General features: G+C 43.7%; 1 protein-coding gene across 1 annotated transcript; it reads right to left on the bottom strand.

Moving 5' to 3' along the window:
• Window positions 1-6461: 6461 nt before the first annotated feature.
• On the bottom strand, window positions 6462-7450 carry LOC309539765 (mas-related G-protein coupled receptor member H-like; the record flags this gene model as incomplete). The annotated part of the gene is made up of 1 exon (XM_082236112.1): window positions 6462-7450. One exon carries the CDS (start codon window positions 7448-7450, stop codon window positions 6485-6487), a length of 966 nt encoding a protein of 321 aa, XP_082092238.1. The 3' UTR covers window positions 6462-6484.
• Between the last annotated feature and the right edge of the window lie 6869 nt (window positions 7451-14319).

Here is a 14319-nt window from a genome sequence, read left to right as displayed (position 1 = left end):
TGGTCAACTACTTCATATGCAGCCACGTGGTATGATCTTTTGAAGCCACTAGAGGAGTCAAGGCAGACAAATGAATGGGTGGTTCTGCAACAGATACCATGCAACAATAGTTATTCATTTATTTAACAACGTTTACGCAGTATGAGCATGTTCCAGGGGTGGTGTGCATCTACAAAAAAATACATATACTCGAACCACTTCTTCGGAACTGCCCCCATTCTTATCTTTCTAGGACCATGCACTGAGTGGGCCTTGCGTGAGAGCACCCTGGGTAATGTTCTGCAAGGCAAAGAGCTTGAAAGCTCTTTCTGCACCAGGAAAACCCCAAAAAAGAGTTTTAAGCTCTTTGCCTTCCGGCTTTTAAGAAAAGTGCTGGTGATGTGTTGCTTTCATTGTAATTATTTGTACAGTTTTAATAGATTGTCTGTATACAGTTTTAATTCTATCAGTGTTTAATGGTTTTTTAATTATCATCTTTTTCTGTGTTTTTAGTGGTTTGTATTTTTACTTGTAAGCCACCTTGAGTCAGGCCAGCGGAAAAGGTGGGGTCTAAATCAATCAGTCAATCAATAATAATAATAATAATTTACACTGGCTGGCTTCAGCCACATAAAGTCCAATTCACAGATGTTAAACATGTGTAAGCGGCAATCATATGTATAATTGTAAAAAAGAAACACTCAAAGTGGTTTACAAAAAAAAAAAGCATAGATATAGCATGTCAATTTCTCCTTCGGAATAGAATTTAGTTTCCCTTTCTCTCCCCCCCACCCTGTTTTTAGTATTATCTTGTACTATGGTGGTTACTAGAAAACAAGCTTTTCCCTTGCAGTTAGTCATCTTTGCAAAGCTGCTCAGAGAGGGTACATGTAAACTTTAAGGGATGTGCTATTCAAAATACCCATGTAGTGTTGATCTCATTGAGGGGAAAGATAGAGATAACATACATATGTGTCAGTGACCATCCTGCTATTACTTGGGTCCATGGTCACACTTAGAGAATTTTCAGAGGAATTGACCACTTAAATGTCAAAAACAGAGAAGGAGATCTGGAAAGGAATAGATGAATATGAGCAAAGTCATTTAGAAATGGTTTGCTTTCATTTTGGTTAGGATGATGACAAAGAAGTTAAACCAAAATCTTTAGAGAACAGGTTTTCTTTGAGGAGGATGTGAAGGAAGGGAGAATAGGAAGTGGCCTCAAAGAAGAGGAAAATGGGTCGCCCATAAAAGGTTCTCTGCACAAAATATCCTACCTTATTCAATTCCACCTGGTTTCCCACCATAAGGCTTGGGATCTTCTCTTAGAATTCTTGGGTCTGAATCAAGACCTCTTTTCTGTTTTCAAAAGAGATGTTGCCCATTCAGAAGGCAGCACACAACCTTGGTCAGAGAACATCAGATAGATTTGTGTTTGTTCAGGAAGGGTGGGGCAGATAATTTTACATCCTGTTAAATTGTGCAAATCAGTTAGCAGGTGCCTCAAATGGCATGTGCAGGTTTTCTTTCTCCTCCTCGGTACTTCAGCAATCTCCTGTGTGTGTGGTCTGATTCCCTTGATATTGTGTATAATTTGATGTGTTGGATTGTATTGTTAGGGGACATTCGGCACAGAAACATGTGTGTATACCTTTAAGAAGTTTCTGGGATTAATTGGCTGCAGCTGGCCATTGCTATAAAGGAAGAAAGCTGAGTTTTGTAGCCTGCCTGCAGGAATAACACCCACCAGAGTTTGTGTTTATTGTTTTGTAATAAAGTCTTCGTTTTAGTTTGGGTTTTTACACCTATGTCTCCTGGAGTCACTCTGTCCTCTGCCACCAGCTGGAAATCTCCCCCTCCAACAGGTTATGGGCCCAGTCCCCAGTCCTGAGTGGGCAGAGACAGAGCGTGAAAAGAACCCAGAGACTGGAAACAACTCAGCGTTTCTCAAGCAGCTGACTGTGTGAAGGCATCGGCAGGGAGTGTCTGTTTGAGACCAGGAGCCGAACATTTCTTCAAGCCACGTGTGAGTAAGGACTGAGTGGAAAGCTAAAAGCTGGGTGGAGCCATGGCTGGACTTGTAAATCCTGAAATGTACCATTCAGTAGTTGGAAGTCTCCCTCTGCTACACAATGTGTGTGGAAATAGTGGAGGCAGGCAGAGGAGGAAAACGAAATCTGACTCCCTCAACTCTGGAAGGGATAACAGAGGCAGAGAGAAAGAGACACGCACATGCAGAAGCTGAAGCTCCATTCCAAATTCATTCCAGACTTTCCCCCCCTGCCTGCATCTCTCTCCGCCTTTCCCCTCCCTTCCACAACCAATGGAGCCTGGGTTTCTTCTGCCTCACTCTGCCTCTGACACTTCCATGATCATCTTGCAGTATAAGGAGCCAGGAATCTTTTCCCTCTGTCTCTCTCCCTCTTCCATTCATATTATAAGCCTACCTACCTACCTGCCTACTTAATATACAGACCAATTATGTAATCATTTATCCAGTTCCTCCTCTACCCTGTGAACTGTTCCTGTTTAAATGATTCTAACTCCACATATTTCAGTGATTTTCCTCCATAGGGAAGAAGAGGAGGAAGAGGAGGAAGAAGAAGAAGAGGAGGAGGAAGAAGAAGAGGAGGAAGAAGAAGAAGAGGAAGAGGAAGAGAAGGAGGAGGAGTTTGGATTTGATATCCCGCTTTATCACTACCCTAGGGAGTCTCAAAGTGGCTAACAGTCTCTTTTCCCTTCCTCCCCCACAACAAACACTCTGTGAGGTGAGTGGGGCTGAGAGACTTCAGAGAAGTGTGACTAGCCCAAGGTCACCCAGCAGCTGCATGTGGAGGAGCGGAGAATCAAACCCGGTTCCCCAGATCATGAATCTACCGCTCTTAACCACTACACCACACTGGCTGAGATAGCAATTTAAAAATAAATAAAGTCTAATTCCACATCTTTAATTGCATTCTTTATCTCTGTTAAATGATAATTATATATCATTTAATCATCAAATATGTATAATTGCTTTTCACGTTTCTGTCCTTAACTAACACATTTTATCTAATAGCTACAGCTAAATAAACATATCAGACACCTTCAGGGATTAGGGGATGAGAGCTCCTTAGAATACATTTGTTGTCCCATTGTTACTTCCTACGGCAGAGGAGGTTTGGATTTCCTGAAAAACGGCCCATGTGTCCTCACAAGCACATTGCTGGCCCCACCCCAAAATGTTCCACGCATTACTGAGGTTATCTGTCCTGCCCTGAAGAAGTCTACATCTGCTTCTGCAAAGCTGTTCAGATACACATGTAAATCCTTCCCCAGTATTTACATTGTCCAATGTTTAGATGATACTGACACCAAAACTAGGATTTGCATGAACAACCCCTTCAGTGAAAAATGCTGTTATCTTTTGGTTAGAATGCATTGGATAAATTCATGGGTTCATTTGAATTGTCATTGATAGCTGAAGGGAAGTAAACACAAGCTGTGTTTGGATAATAATTTGAGTCTTTGTAAATTGTTTATGATGCTATAAACAGGCATCGAGGCCAAACACTTCTCACCATCCTTCACTCTTGATCTGGTGAACCAAGACTGGACCACAGTTTCTTGACGTGAAGAAACAGGGGACTCTAGCGCAATACCAGCCAGTATTTGCACCAAAGCTGACATGTCAAATGTGATTATTATTATTATTTCATATTTTTTCCCTTTCTTTTAATTCTTTCTTTAAATCTCTCTCCCCCCTTGTTTTTCGTTTTCTTCTTTTTCTTTTTACCTTCTTTTTTTTGGTCTTTTCCTTTTTGATCTGTTAAGAAAGAGATAAGAGCTAAATATAAAAATTTGAGTAAGTTAAAGTGATGTTCCATAATTTTTCAACTATTGTTAAAGATGGTCAGTTCTAATGAACTGATGTAGTAGCTATTGTGGATTTTTGGTTATTGTTGAATCTTAAATAAAGTTGTTGTTTTTTGTGTTGTTGTTTTTTTAAAAGACATGTCGTGTAAGGAGGGAAAGTAAAGGGCAAAAAAGGCCGGTTCATCCCAGACTTCATGAACACTGGCATATGGAGCCTCAAAAGTATGCTGCCGGCCACACCTTAAAATGTCCCACACATTGGTATGGAGGTCTGTACTGCACTGAAGAAATTCTCTGTCTATGTCTGCAAACCTGTTTGGATACACATGTAAATGCTTCCCCACCATTTGCATTGCCCAGTGTTTAGATGACACTAAAACTAGGATTTGAATGAACAGCTCCCTGAATGCAAAATTTTGTTTTCCTTTTGGTTAGAATGTATTTGATAAATGCATAGGATCATTTAAATTGCCACTGATAGCTGATAGATTTGTATAATGTCATTATGATATCGGCAGTTTTATTTCCAATTCCTTTCCTAATGATCCCTAGCATGGAATTTGCCTTCCAAAGCACATTCTCTTGTATACTCCTGTTTAGGGCTGTGCAAAGCCAACCCCACTATGATTTTCAATACACCTTTGAAGAGAAACAAAGCTGGGCGAAGATAGTGTTATATCTTGTGGCAAACTTTGGGTCAGGTATAATGAATCAGAGAGATCAAGAGACAAAAAAAAATGTGCTGGAATAGCTTGCAATCAGAAAATTTGCAGAAACCAGAGAAACTCCGAAGTCCTAAGGAAAATTCAGTATTTCAAGCTCACTGCAAAATGTTCAGGAATTCATACAGAAATCTTCATCTGTACTTAAACAGTTTGGCAGTATCATGTGATGAGAAAAATGATTGCCAGTGGGTGATCAAGATTTTCACCCGCAAACTTGAGAGGAGATTCTTCCCCTCTAAGAATAGGTGGAAGAAAAGTAGGTTTCCAAGTGGTGGAGGAGGGTAAAATCAACTCTATTTCAGGAGAGATGCAGTTGTTGAACAGAATCATAAAAAAGTTTCTAAATTTCAATTCTCAACCAGGTTAAAAGAATCATGGATAAGGAAAAAAGAACAAAACACATTTAAGGTTATATCAAATGAAAGAGACAACTATGTGCAGGATTAATTAACTATGCTGGCCCCCATATATTTGCCTATCTTAAAAGGGAGGCTGGTGGTGCTGTGGTCTAAACCACTGAGCCTCTTGGGCTTGCCGATCACAAAGTTGGTGGTTCGAATCCCTGCGATGGAGTGAGCTCCCGTTGCTCTGTCTCAGCTCCTGCCAACCGAGCAGTTCGAAAGCAAGCCAACGCAATTATATAAACAGGTACTGTTGTGGTGGGAGGTATTCCATTGTGCCAGAAGTAATGCTGGCCATGTGACCCAGAAAGCTGTCTGTGGACAAACACCAGCTCCCTCAGCCTGAAAGCGAGATGGGTGCCACAACCCCATAGTCACCTTTGACTAGACTTACCTGTCCAGGGGTCATTCAACTTTACCTTTACCTAATAAACACTTGGGATGCTTGCTGGTCCTGTGTCTGCCACAGGCTTGTCCTTCAGATAACTAGAATCACCACCTTGTGAAAGTATTGTTTTAATACAAGTATTGCAACGACATGTTCAGGCAGTATACTATGAAGGAAATATACATAGTCAACTTGCAACATGTTTTGCCTTTAAACAGAAATATGTTTACAAATCTCAAAAGTCTACAAATCTCAACAAAAAAATAAATCAATATTAGGAATACTTTTTTCCATGTGATGTAGACGCCAGTTCAACTGAAACATGGAGGTTATCTGTAATCAATGGAATGGAGGTTATCTGTGATCAATATGCCTAACGGTCTGAGAAGAATGTCAATCAACTCTACCGTAAGTCAGGTGCAGCAGGTGTGGCCATTTTCCCACTGTCTTGTGGAATCATTTGCAGTTGATGTGGCCTGATGAAGTGTGCAAGATACTTGCAGCTTTGCATCTGACAATGTGCCATTTGGATCCCTGCCCATCCTAGCTGGTGAATGCCAATGGAGAAGTGTGTGTGTGTCATTGGGTTCAGGGTTTAGCAAACACTTCATTGTATGATGGTGATAGAGCATTCCATTTTGGGATAAGGTAGTGGAAAGAGTCATTGTCAGGAGTATGGTCTCCTTCTCAAACGTGTCTGAAAGCTATGCCTGTTCTCCCTGTCTTCCATCTCCCTGGGAATTAATGACAGTTTAATCCCCTCCAGCTGTTCCTGGAGGTGACAGAGTACCGCAATTTCAATCTGGTTCCAGGCAGGACTGAGACACAAGGAGCATGATGCTGCTTCTCTTGGCAGCTTTTGATAACATTGAACATGATATCCTGCTGCACCAGCTCTGTGGCATGGGTCAGATTTAGATAGTCACACTGAAGGCTGATCCTTCAGGCCCCACAGCTACGCTCTATGTTTCTACAGGGCTATCCAAAGTCAATCTATTTGAGTTTTTACAAAGCACAAACAAGAATCCTTAGCACTAGAATGTGGAGCACAGAAGCTCTGTTGAATTTTATCTTGAGAGAAAGATTGGGTAGAAAAATACTGAATGAAGAATAAATAAACAACACATGCATCATAACTAGGTTTCCAGTTCCTCTCTACTCTCTCCCTCCTCCACAAAGATTTTCTTTAGTATACTCTCCATGCTTCTCCTAGTATTGTCCCCCCTCTGTCTCCCAACCAGGAAATAGATCAATGGATTAACACTGCTGTTTAGGCAGGCACAGAAGTAACCATAACGCATAATATGGGACGGCAAGTGCTGATTAAGCACTTTCATACAGGAAAAAACATTCAGTGGGAAAGAAAAAATGAGAAAGAAGAATAGAGTCAGCAAGATGGCTACCAAACGTTTTCCTCGCTGGTATGGTTGTGATTTAAAATAGACTTTGATGAACAGAGTCAGAGTGGAGATAGTTAAGAGTGGGAGACAAATGATGCCATTTATGAAGAACTGCAAGTGTTTTAGGAAATAATATGTAAATTCATGTGTCAAGAAAAGAGTGAAGTGAATTGCAGGGAGAAGAAAGGACAGGACCCACAACAGGGCAGAGACAGTGCTGGATAAGTGTGTTGGCCGGTGACATCGATACCAAAGTGGGAAGAGGACAGACACACACCTGTCAATGCTGATGGCTGTCAGCAGAAATTGGCCAACACTGTACGTGAATAGGAAGAGGTCATTGAACAATACACTTATAAGATCACGATACAAATTAGTTATGCTCCAGTATATTAGTAGAATACTTTCAACAATGAGCAACCCAAAGTCAGCAGCGGACAGGTTCACAATGTATGTTGAGAAAGTGCTCCTCTTAATGCGGACGCCAAGCAGCCAGATGACAGTCCCGTTGCCCCACAGCCCAAACATGATGAAGGGAAGAGTGATGGGGAAAAAAATATATGTTTCTAAATTATATTTAGCAATCGATCCTGGATCATCATTGTTGGTACCATTGTCTGGAAACTCTGTGCAGTTGTATGTCGCTGGATATCCTTTGCTGACATCCAAACGAAGCAAGGATGGCTGAATGAAATTAGCCATTCTGTTCAAATTTTGCTTTCGGGTTCTTCTGCTGTAGAATCGCCTCCTAAAAGAACAGAGGGAGGGAGGGGTGGAGTCAGTCCCTGCTACTGATCTGGACAAATACCGTATTTTTTGCTCTATAAGACACACTTTTCCCCTCCTAGAAAGTAAGGGGAAACATGTGTGCATCTTATGGAGTGAATGCAGGCTGCGCAGCTATCCCAGAGGCCAGAACAACACGTCAGATTATTTTTTCTTGTTTTCTTCCTCCAAAAACTAGGTGCGTCTTATAGAGCGAAAACTACGGTAGATGCCAGGTAAGGCTGGCATGTTTGCCTCATTTATGGAATCGGTTTGAAAACCCATAACTGATATTTTTAAATGGAAGTACTGGTGGGCAAGAGAGTGAGGAGCTTTTTCTCTGGTTGTTCCATGTCTCTGGCACACTTTACTTGTCGGCTTTGCTCCATTTCTTTTTGAAGGCTATGTCAGCAACATTTTAGAAAAGCAACATTATTCAGCTGTGGGGGCATTTTACTGCTGATTTTATGAGCAATGTTTGTAGAATTTATTTGGATAAGAAGAGTTTGGATTTGATATCCCATTTTATCACTACCCTAAGGAGTCTCAAAGCGGCTGACATTCTCCTTCCCTTTCCTCCCCCACAACAAACACTCTGTGAGGTGAGTGGGGCTGAGAGACTTCAGAGAAGTGTGACTAGCCCAAGGTCACCCAGCAGCTGCATGTGGAGGAGCGCAGACACGAACCCAGTTCCCCAGATTACGAGTCTGCCACTCTTAACCACTACACCACACTGGCTTTCGGAGTTTGGGGAGGCTAATTTATTCTGTTACTTTGTCAGTAGGTAAATTAACTTGGATGACTTTTTGTTCAGAAAGTGCGTGCGTGCGCGTGCACACACACACACACACACACACACACACATGGATTTCCATGTCACCATCAGACCCCATTATACAGGTGTGTACTACCCTGCCACCTCATTCTTCTTTAGTTCCCTTCTTGCTATTCTCCTTCTGGCTTGCCATTAGGATGAAAAAGACCCAGATTCCTTAGCAAAATTACCGTAAATTTCGCTCCAAAACACGCACTTTTTTGCTCCGAGAAAGTAAGGGGAAATGCCTGTGCGTGTTACGGAGCGAATGCACAGATCAGAGCCATGGCTGCCGTCAGTCAGGCAAAGCGGGAGCCGCTTACACGCTCTACGAGGCTCTCACTTTGCTTTCTTTAAAGCGACCTGGAGCCAGGAAGGAGGGAGGGAGGGAAGGAGAGCCATAGCAGCCAAGCCGGCAGCAGCCGCTTACACGGGAGGAGGGACAGACGCTAGCAAAGGTCTGCGCGCTCTCTAAACAGAGCAATGAGGCTGCAGAGAGACGGCAGGAAAGATAAAATTTAAGCAACCAGCAGCAAAATAAAACCAACCTCGAGCTCTGATCCAGCGCAGTGAAAACCAGGAAGTAAAAAAAAAGGCTGGGGAGGGAATGAGGGAGAGGGGAAAACTTCACAAATCCCCGCATCTCAGCTGATCGGCTGGGATGGAGCAGCTTGTTTTCAGGCAGGATAGATTTGAGCATTGTCTGGGTCCTAGTGCCCCTACCGCTTTTGTGTGCTCCATTCTATTGCTGCTGGTGGCTGCTTATCATTCAGGCTGCAAGGAGGAGCACTTTTACACAGCTAATGGCGAATCCCCTGCAATCCAAGTCCTCCTCACTTGCTCAAATCTATTCCGCCTCAAAACAAGGAGCGGAAGGAAAAGGCTGCAAACTGTTAAATGGGAAAAAAACCCAGGCACAGGGCAAATACCTTAAGTATACCTTTAAAGCAACAGTGCTCTTTCCCTCCCTCCTCCCCGCGGAAAAGCTCCTTGTCCCTTGAGTTCTTTTCCTTCCCTCCCCACTTAAAACGTGGTTATAAAGCACGGATCCACATGGATCCTCAGGATTTTTGCATTGGGCTACCCCAAACTCACTGTCAGATCACATGTCTGTGGCCACAGCATGAACCATAAAAATCATACATCCACTGTTTCATTTAGAATATTTTTTCCTCGTTTTCCTCCTCTAAAAACTACATGCGTGTTATGGTCAGATGCGTGTTATAGAGCGAAAAATACGGTAGATTCCTTTCTGTGTCTCCCTCAGTCTCCATTTTCTCTTCTTTTTTTGTTACCTCCTTACCTCCAGTTTCCCTTTACCATGCTTCCTCCCTCCTTATGCCCCAGGGACCCAGCAACATCTCCCCAACCATTTCCTTCAAACTTCTGTAGAAGTGTTGAGAGACTTCAGAACCCTTTGAATTTTTCTGCAGCCTCATTTCCAGTCTGTCTGAGCCCACCTGGTTGATTAGAACGCAACCCAGGAGGCAGCTCAACAGCCGTAGCCTCCATGATCTCCAGAAACCCAACATTTCACATGAAACCCTCCCTTTGCTTTAGGATACTTACTTCCCCCCTTTCAGTATACAAAGTTTTCCACATTGTTGTTGTTATTTGTCAGTCTCAGGAGACAATGGAGTGTGCCTTTGGGGGTGAAGTCAAACCAATGGAAAATCACAGCACCTGCTGTGGTTGTAGAGACTGATATGGGAGAGACCCATTGCATTGCAGGTGGGGCAGATGAAGGGATATGCTGTTACTTACATTGTCTGTACAAAACACAGAGTGACCGTGAAATCCTTCTCATATTTACTCCATTGAATTAGGGTTCACTCCTAACTATATATGTATAACCTGTTACTGGGACTCTTGACAAAAAGCCTTTCCCTCCTTGTCTCTCTCAGGCAACTCAAACTCCTCCATTGAGATATAAAAGGAGATAACGCAATCATGTAACTTTTTAAGCACCAGTGTTCTGGGGGTTGGTTTTTTGCTCAACTTTTGTTGTGCTATATTCCTTCCAGACAGCAATAGTGTGGTAGCGTTAGGGAAGTATGACAGGACAGCTCATAAAGCAGAATAAACCCAAAAGTTATCCACTATTTTTGTAGGAAGATCATGCTGCAGAAAGCAGCCATGCCAAAATATTTAGTCTGCCAGGGGCTGAAGACACAAGTTTAATGTCAACTGTGAAAAATATAACTTGGAAAGGAAGAGATGAATATGAGCGAAGGGATTTAAAAATGGCTTTTTTCTTCCTCTTAGTAAGGAAAATGGCTAAGGGATTCAGCCAAAAGCTTTAGAGCACTTTTACTTTCTTTTTTTGAGGAACCCCTTCATGGATCACTGCCTTGCTGTGGCGAAGGGGCTTGAATAACTCAGAGAAGCTATGAGCTATGCTGTGCAGGGCCACCCAAGATGGACAGGTCATAGTGGAGAGTTTTGACCAAACGTGATCCACCTGGAGCAGGAACCGGCAAGCCACTCCAGTATCCCTGCCAAGAAAACTCCATGGACAAAGAAGACAGGAGTGCCTGGCGTGCTCTGGTCCATGGGGTCACGAAGAGTCGGACACGACTAAACAACAATGGTGGAACAAAGAAAGGGAGACTGAAATAGAGCCAAGAGCTACTGCAGAAGATAATTTCCCATCAAGAAAAGATTCCATGCACAGAAAGTCCTACCTTTGTCCAATCTTATCTGTTTTCCAGGAAAAGAGAGGAGAGAGACTTGGGATATTCTGTTTCTAGAATTTCAGGGTCTTGGTCACAACCTCTTCTCTGCATTCAACACATATTGTACATCCACCACTGAACACAAAATCTTGAGCAGATAATGTCAGGGAGTGTTTTGTGTTCAATAAGGGCAGGGGTGCAGCATTCATATCCTGTTAAAATGTTCATAGCCATTAGTTGGTGTCCCAATTAGTCATGAGCAGGTTTCTATTTTCCCAACTTAAATACTTCAGCAATTTCCTGTGCATTCAGGAAATCACTTATCCAAGTCTCCAGAGACATATGCACTTTATACTTGCAGGTGTTTTGAGGGCTCTTACTCATCTGCAGAGCTTTGGCTTAGCCTGCAGAATGTCCTTGATTCAGTCAGTGGCAGCTCCGGGTAGGAATAGGAATGATTCCTGCCTATATCCCTGCTGGTCATTGTCAGCAATCTGAGCTAGGTAGAATAATGGTCTGACCTTGTACAAGGCAGTTTCCTATATTTATTCAGAGTTTTGAACATATACATGGGAATTGAGAACTGATGTGTTTATGGCTGGGCTGGGTACCAAAACAGACTGAAGAAGAGATGTAGACAAAGGAGTCCAGAGAATTTGCAATAAAGGTTGCCTTTGAGGAGGAGCATGAAGGAGAAGAAATATGTGAGGACACCAAAGAGAAGGAGAAAAAAGCAAAAAGAAAGGATGTGATGCGTTAGTGCTGGTGCAAGACATTTTGCTGCTTGAAGCAGAGGACCAAATGTCACTCACAAACTCTTACTGCCCCTTTTCCTGCCTTCATCCTTCCCTTTCACCCCATTTCTGTCATGAGAAATGCCTTCCTTACCTTCCTGCACTCTCTCCTGCCAGGCAGAGAATTTGTGTAGCTTGCATCTGGGAGGAAAGAGGCTTGAGAGATTCCAAGCATCCTACTTTTATCCAAGCATAACTCTCTGCTTAGAAGTTGGAGTAGATTGGCTGTATGTATCCCCTTCTAGGAGGTTTCCCAGAAAAAAATGAGGTCCTCTTGTTGGAACCATCATCTTGCTCTTTCCAGCCTATTAGCTGGGCTCTCCTTCCCCTGGTGTTTTGGAAATCTCCTGCGTTGGGAGCAAAGTGCTTCCCAGTGCTTAAAACTTACTTGCAGGCTTTTGAAGTGTAATGGAGCCTTTCAAAGCACTTTTGTATATTTTACAAATGGAGCTGTTAGTGTGCATGATCACAATCCTCTAAAGACTATATTGACAACCCAGTGAGAATCGCTTTTCACTTATCACATGACAATGGCAAACAGATTAAGCATAAATGAAGGCAAACAGGCATATTCCAGCACATCTTGTCATGAGCTCTTAAAAGCATTGAATGTTTCTTCAGGACTTGGGAGTTGCATTGGTGTCTGCAAATCTTCTGGTTCCAGCACAGGATTACTTACTTCTGGTTCTCTCTCTATCTCAATATCTGATCCAACGTTAGTCACAGGTAAGCGAAAAGCTCATGTTAGAAATTCTTTGCTTGCAAGAGCAGAAAAAGGAGTAATACCGAATTTTTCGCACCATTGGACGCACCGGACAATAGGACGCACTTTGTTTTAGAGGGGGGAGAACAAGGGGAAAAAAATCTTCCCCTCTCTGCCCAGCGCCCCTTCAGTGAAGCAGCAAGAGGCGCTGCACAGAGAGGGGGAGAACTTTCCCCCTCTTGTTTTCCTGCTCTAAAACAAGGTGCCGTTTAAGGTGCGTTCAGGCGGCTACCTTGGAAGCCTGGAGAGTGAGAGGGGGGGTCGGTGTGCACTGACCCCTCTCGCTCTCCAGGCTTCAGGTTCCTTTTCGACCTGCTCTTTGGGGCTGGCGGGGGGAAGCCCACCACCAGCCCCAAAGAGCAGGTCAGGGAGCAGCGGAAAGGCGCAGCGGAGAGGCTCCTGCCATAGCCACGCATCACCTCTCCAGCCAGGAGAGGGTCGCGGGGGTTGCTTTAGCCCCGCGAGCGCTCTCCCGGCTGGAGAGGTGACGCGCGGCTATGGCAGGAGCCTCTAAAGCTGCGCATCACCTCTCCAGCCAGGACAGGGTCGCGGGGTGCTTCTTTAGCCCCGCGCGTGCTCTCCCGGCTGGAGCGGTGACATGGGGCTGTAGAGGCTCCTGCCATAGCCGCGCTTCAGCTCCCCAGCCGGGAGAGGGGTGCGGGGCTAAAGCAGCCTCCCGCGACCCTCTCCCAGCTGGAGAGGTGACGCGCAGCTACGGCAGGAGCCTCTATAGCTGCGCGTCACCTCCCCAGCCAGGAGAGGGTCGCGGGGTGCTTCTTTAGCCCCGTGTGCGCTCTCCCGGCTGGAGAGGTGAGGTGGGGCTGTAGAGGCTCCTGCCATAGCTGCGCTTCACCTCTCCAGCCGGGAGAGGGTCGCGGGGCTACGGTGTCTTTGCTCCATAGGACGCACACACATTTCCCCTTCATTTTTGAAGGTGAAAAAGTGCGTCCTATAGAGCGAAAAATACGGTACTGTGGCAGAATTAATTTTTAATTTATTATTATTATTATTATTATTATTATTATTATTATTATTATTATTAAAATGCACAGCTTCGATCCCTGGGGTTAAAAGGTTCAAAGATAACACAGCTGTGAAAGATTCTGTATGAGGTTTTAGGAACAGTATAGGAAGCTGTCTTCTAAAATTCAGTCCATTTATTTATTTACACCCACCTTTTCTCCAAGGAATTCAAGGTGGTGTACATGGTTCGTCTTGCTCCTCCTTTTATCCTCACAACCAACCTGTGAGATAGGTCAGGTTGAAGGACTCTGGTCCGAGGTTATCCAGTGAGTTTTATGTCTGTGCGGGAATTTGAAGGCTGGTCTCCCAGATCTTACTCCAAAAACTTCAAAAGGGAGCATCCCAGAATGAATAGGCAGAGACTGTGTGTTCACACCTGTACATCTGATGGCTCCACAAGTTCTCCAGATGGCTGTGTGGAGGTCACAGACAGGATCTGCTTTGACAAATATACTTTCCCTCCTATGCACTCACTGAATGCATGACGGGTGAAGAGGGGGGCTAATATAAGGGATATGCTCAAGTATATAATTTATTTCTCCCTCACTGAAGCAGTTCTGTTTAGTACAACATCAGCCTCAGCGCACTCCCTGTCCTACTGGAAAAGGCAAAACAGAAATGGGGAACACAGAACAAAATGAAAAAAGTGGTGAAACTGGTTTACTGAGATAAGCAAGAGATGGCTAGAGCTATTCATTTTAAATAAAAGAAATATGAGATAGGCCTTTATTGCTGCC

The sequence above is a fragment of the Podarcis vaucheri genome, assembly GCF_965113315.1.
Source record: "Podarcis vaucheri genome assembly, chromosome: 8".
NCBI classification, from domain to species: Eukaryota; Metazoa; Chordata; class Lepidosauria; order Squamata; family Lacertidae; genus Podarcis; species Podarcis vaucheri.
This window is presented reverse-complemented; position numbering and strand designations above follow the sequence as displayed.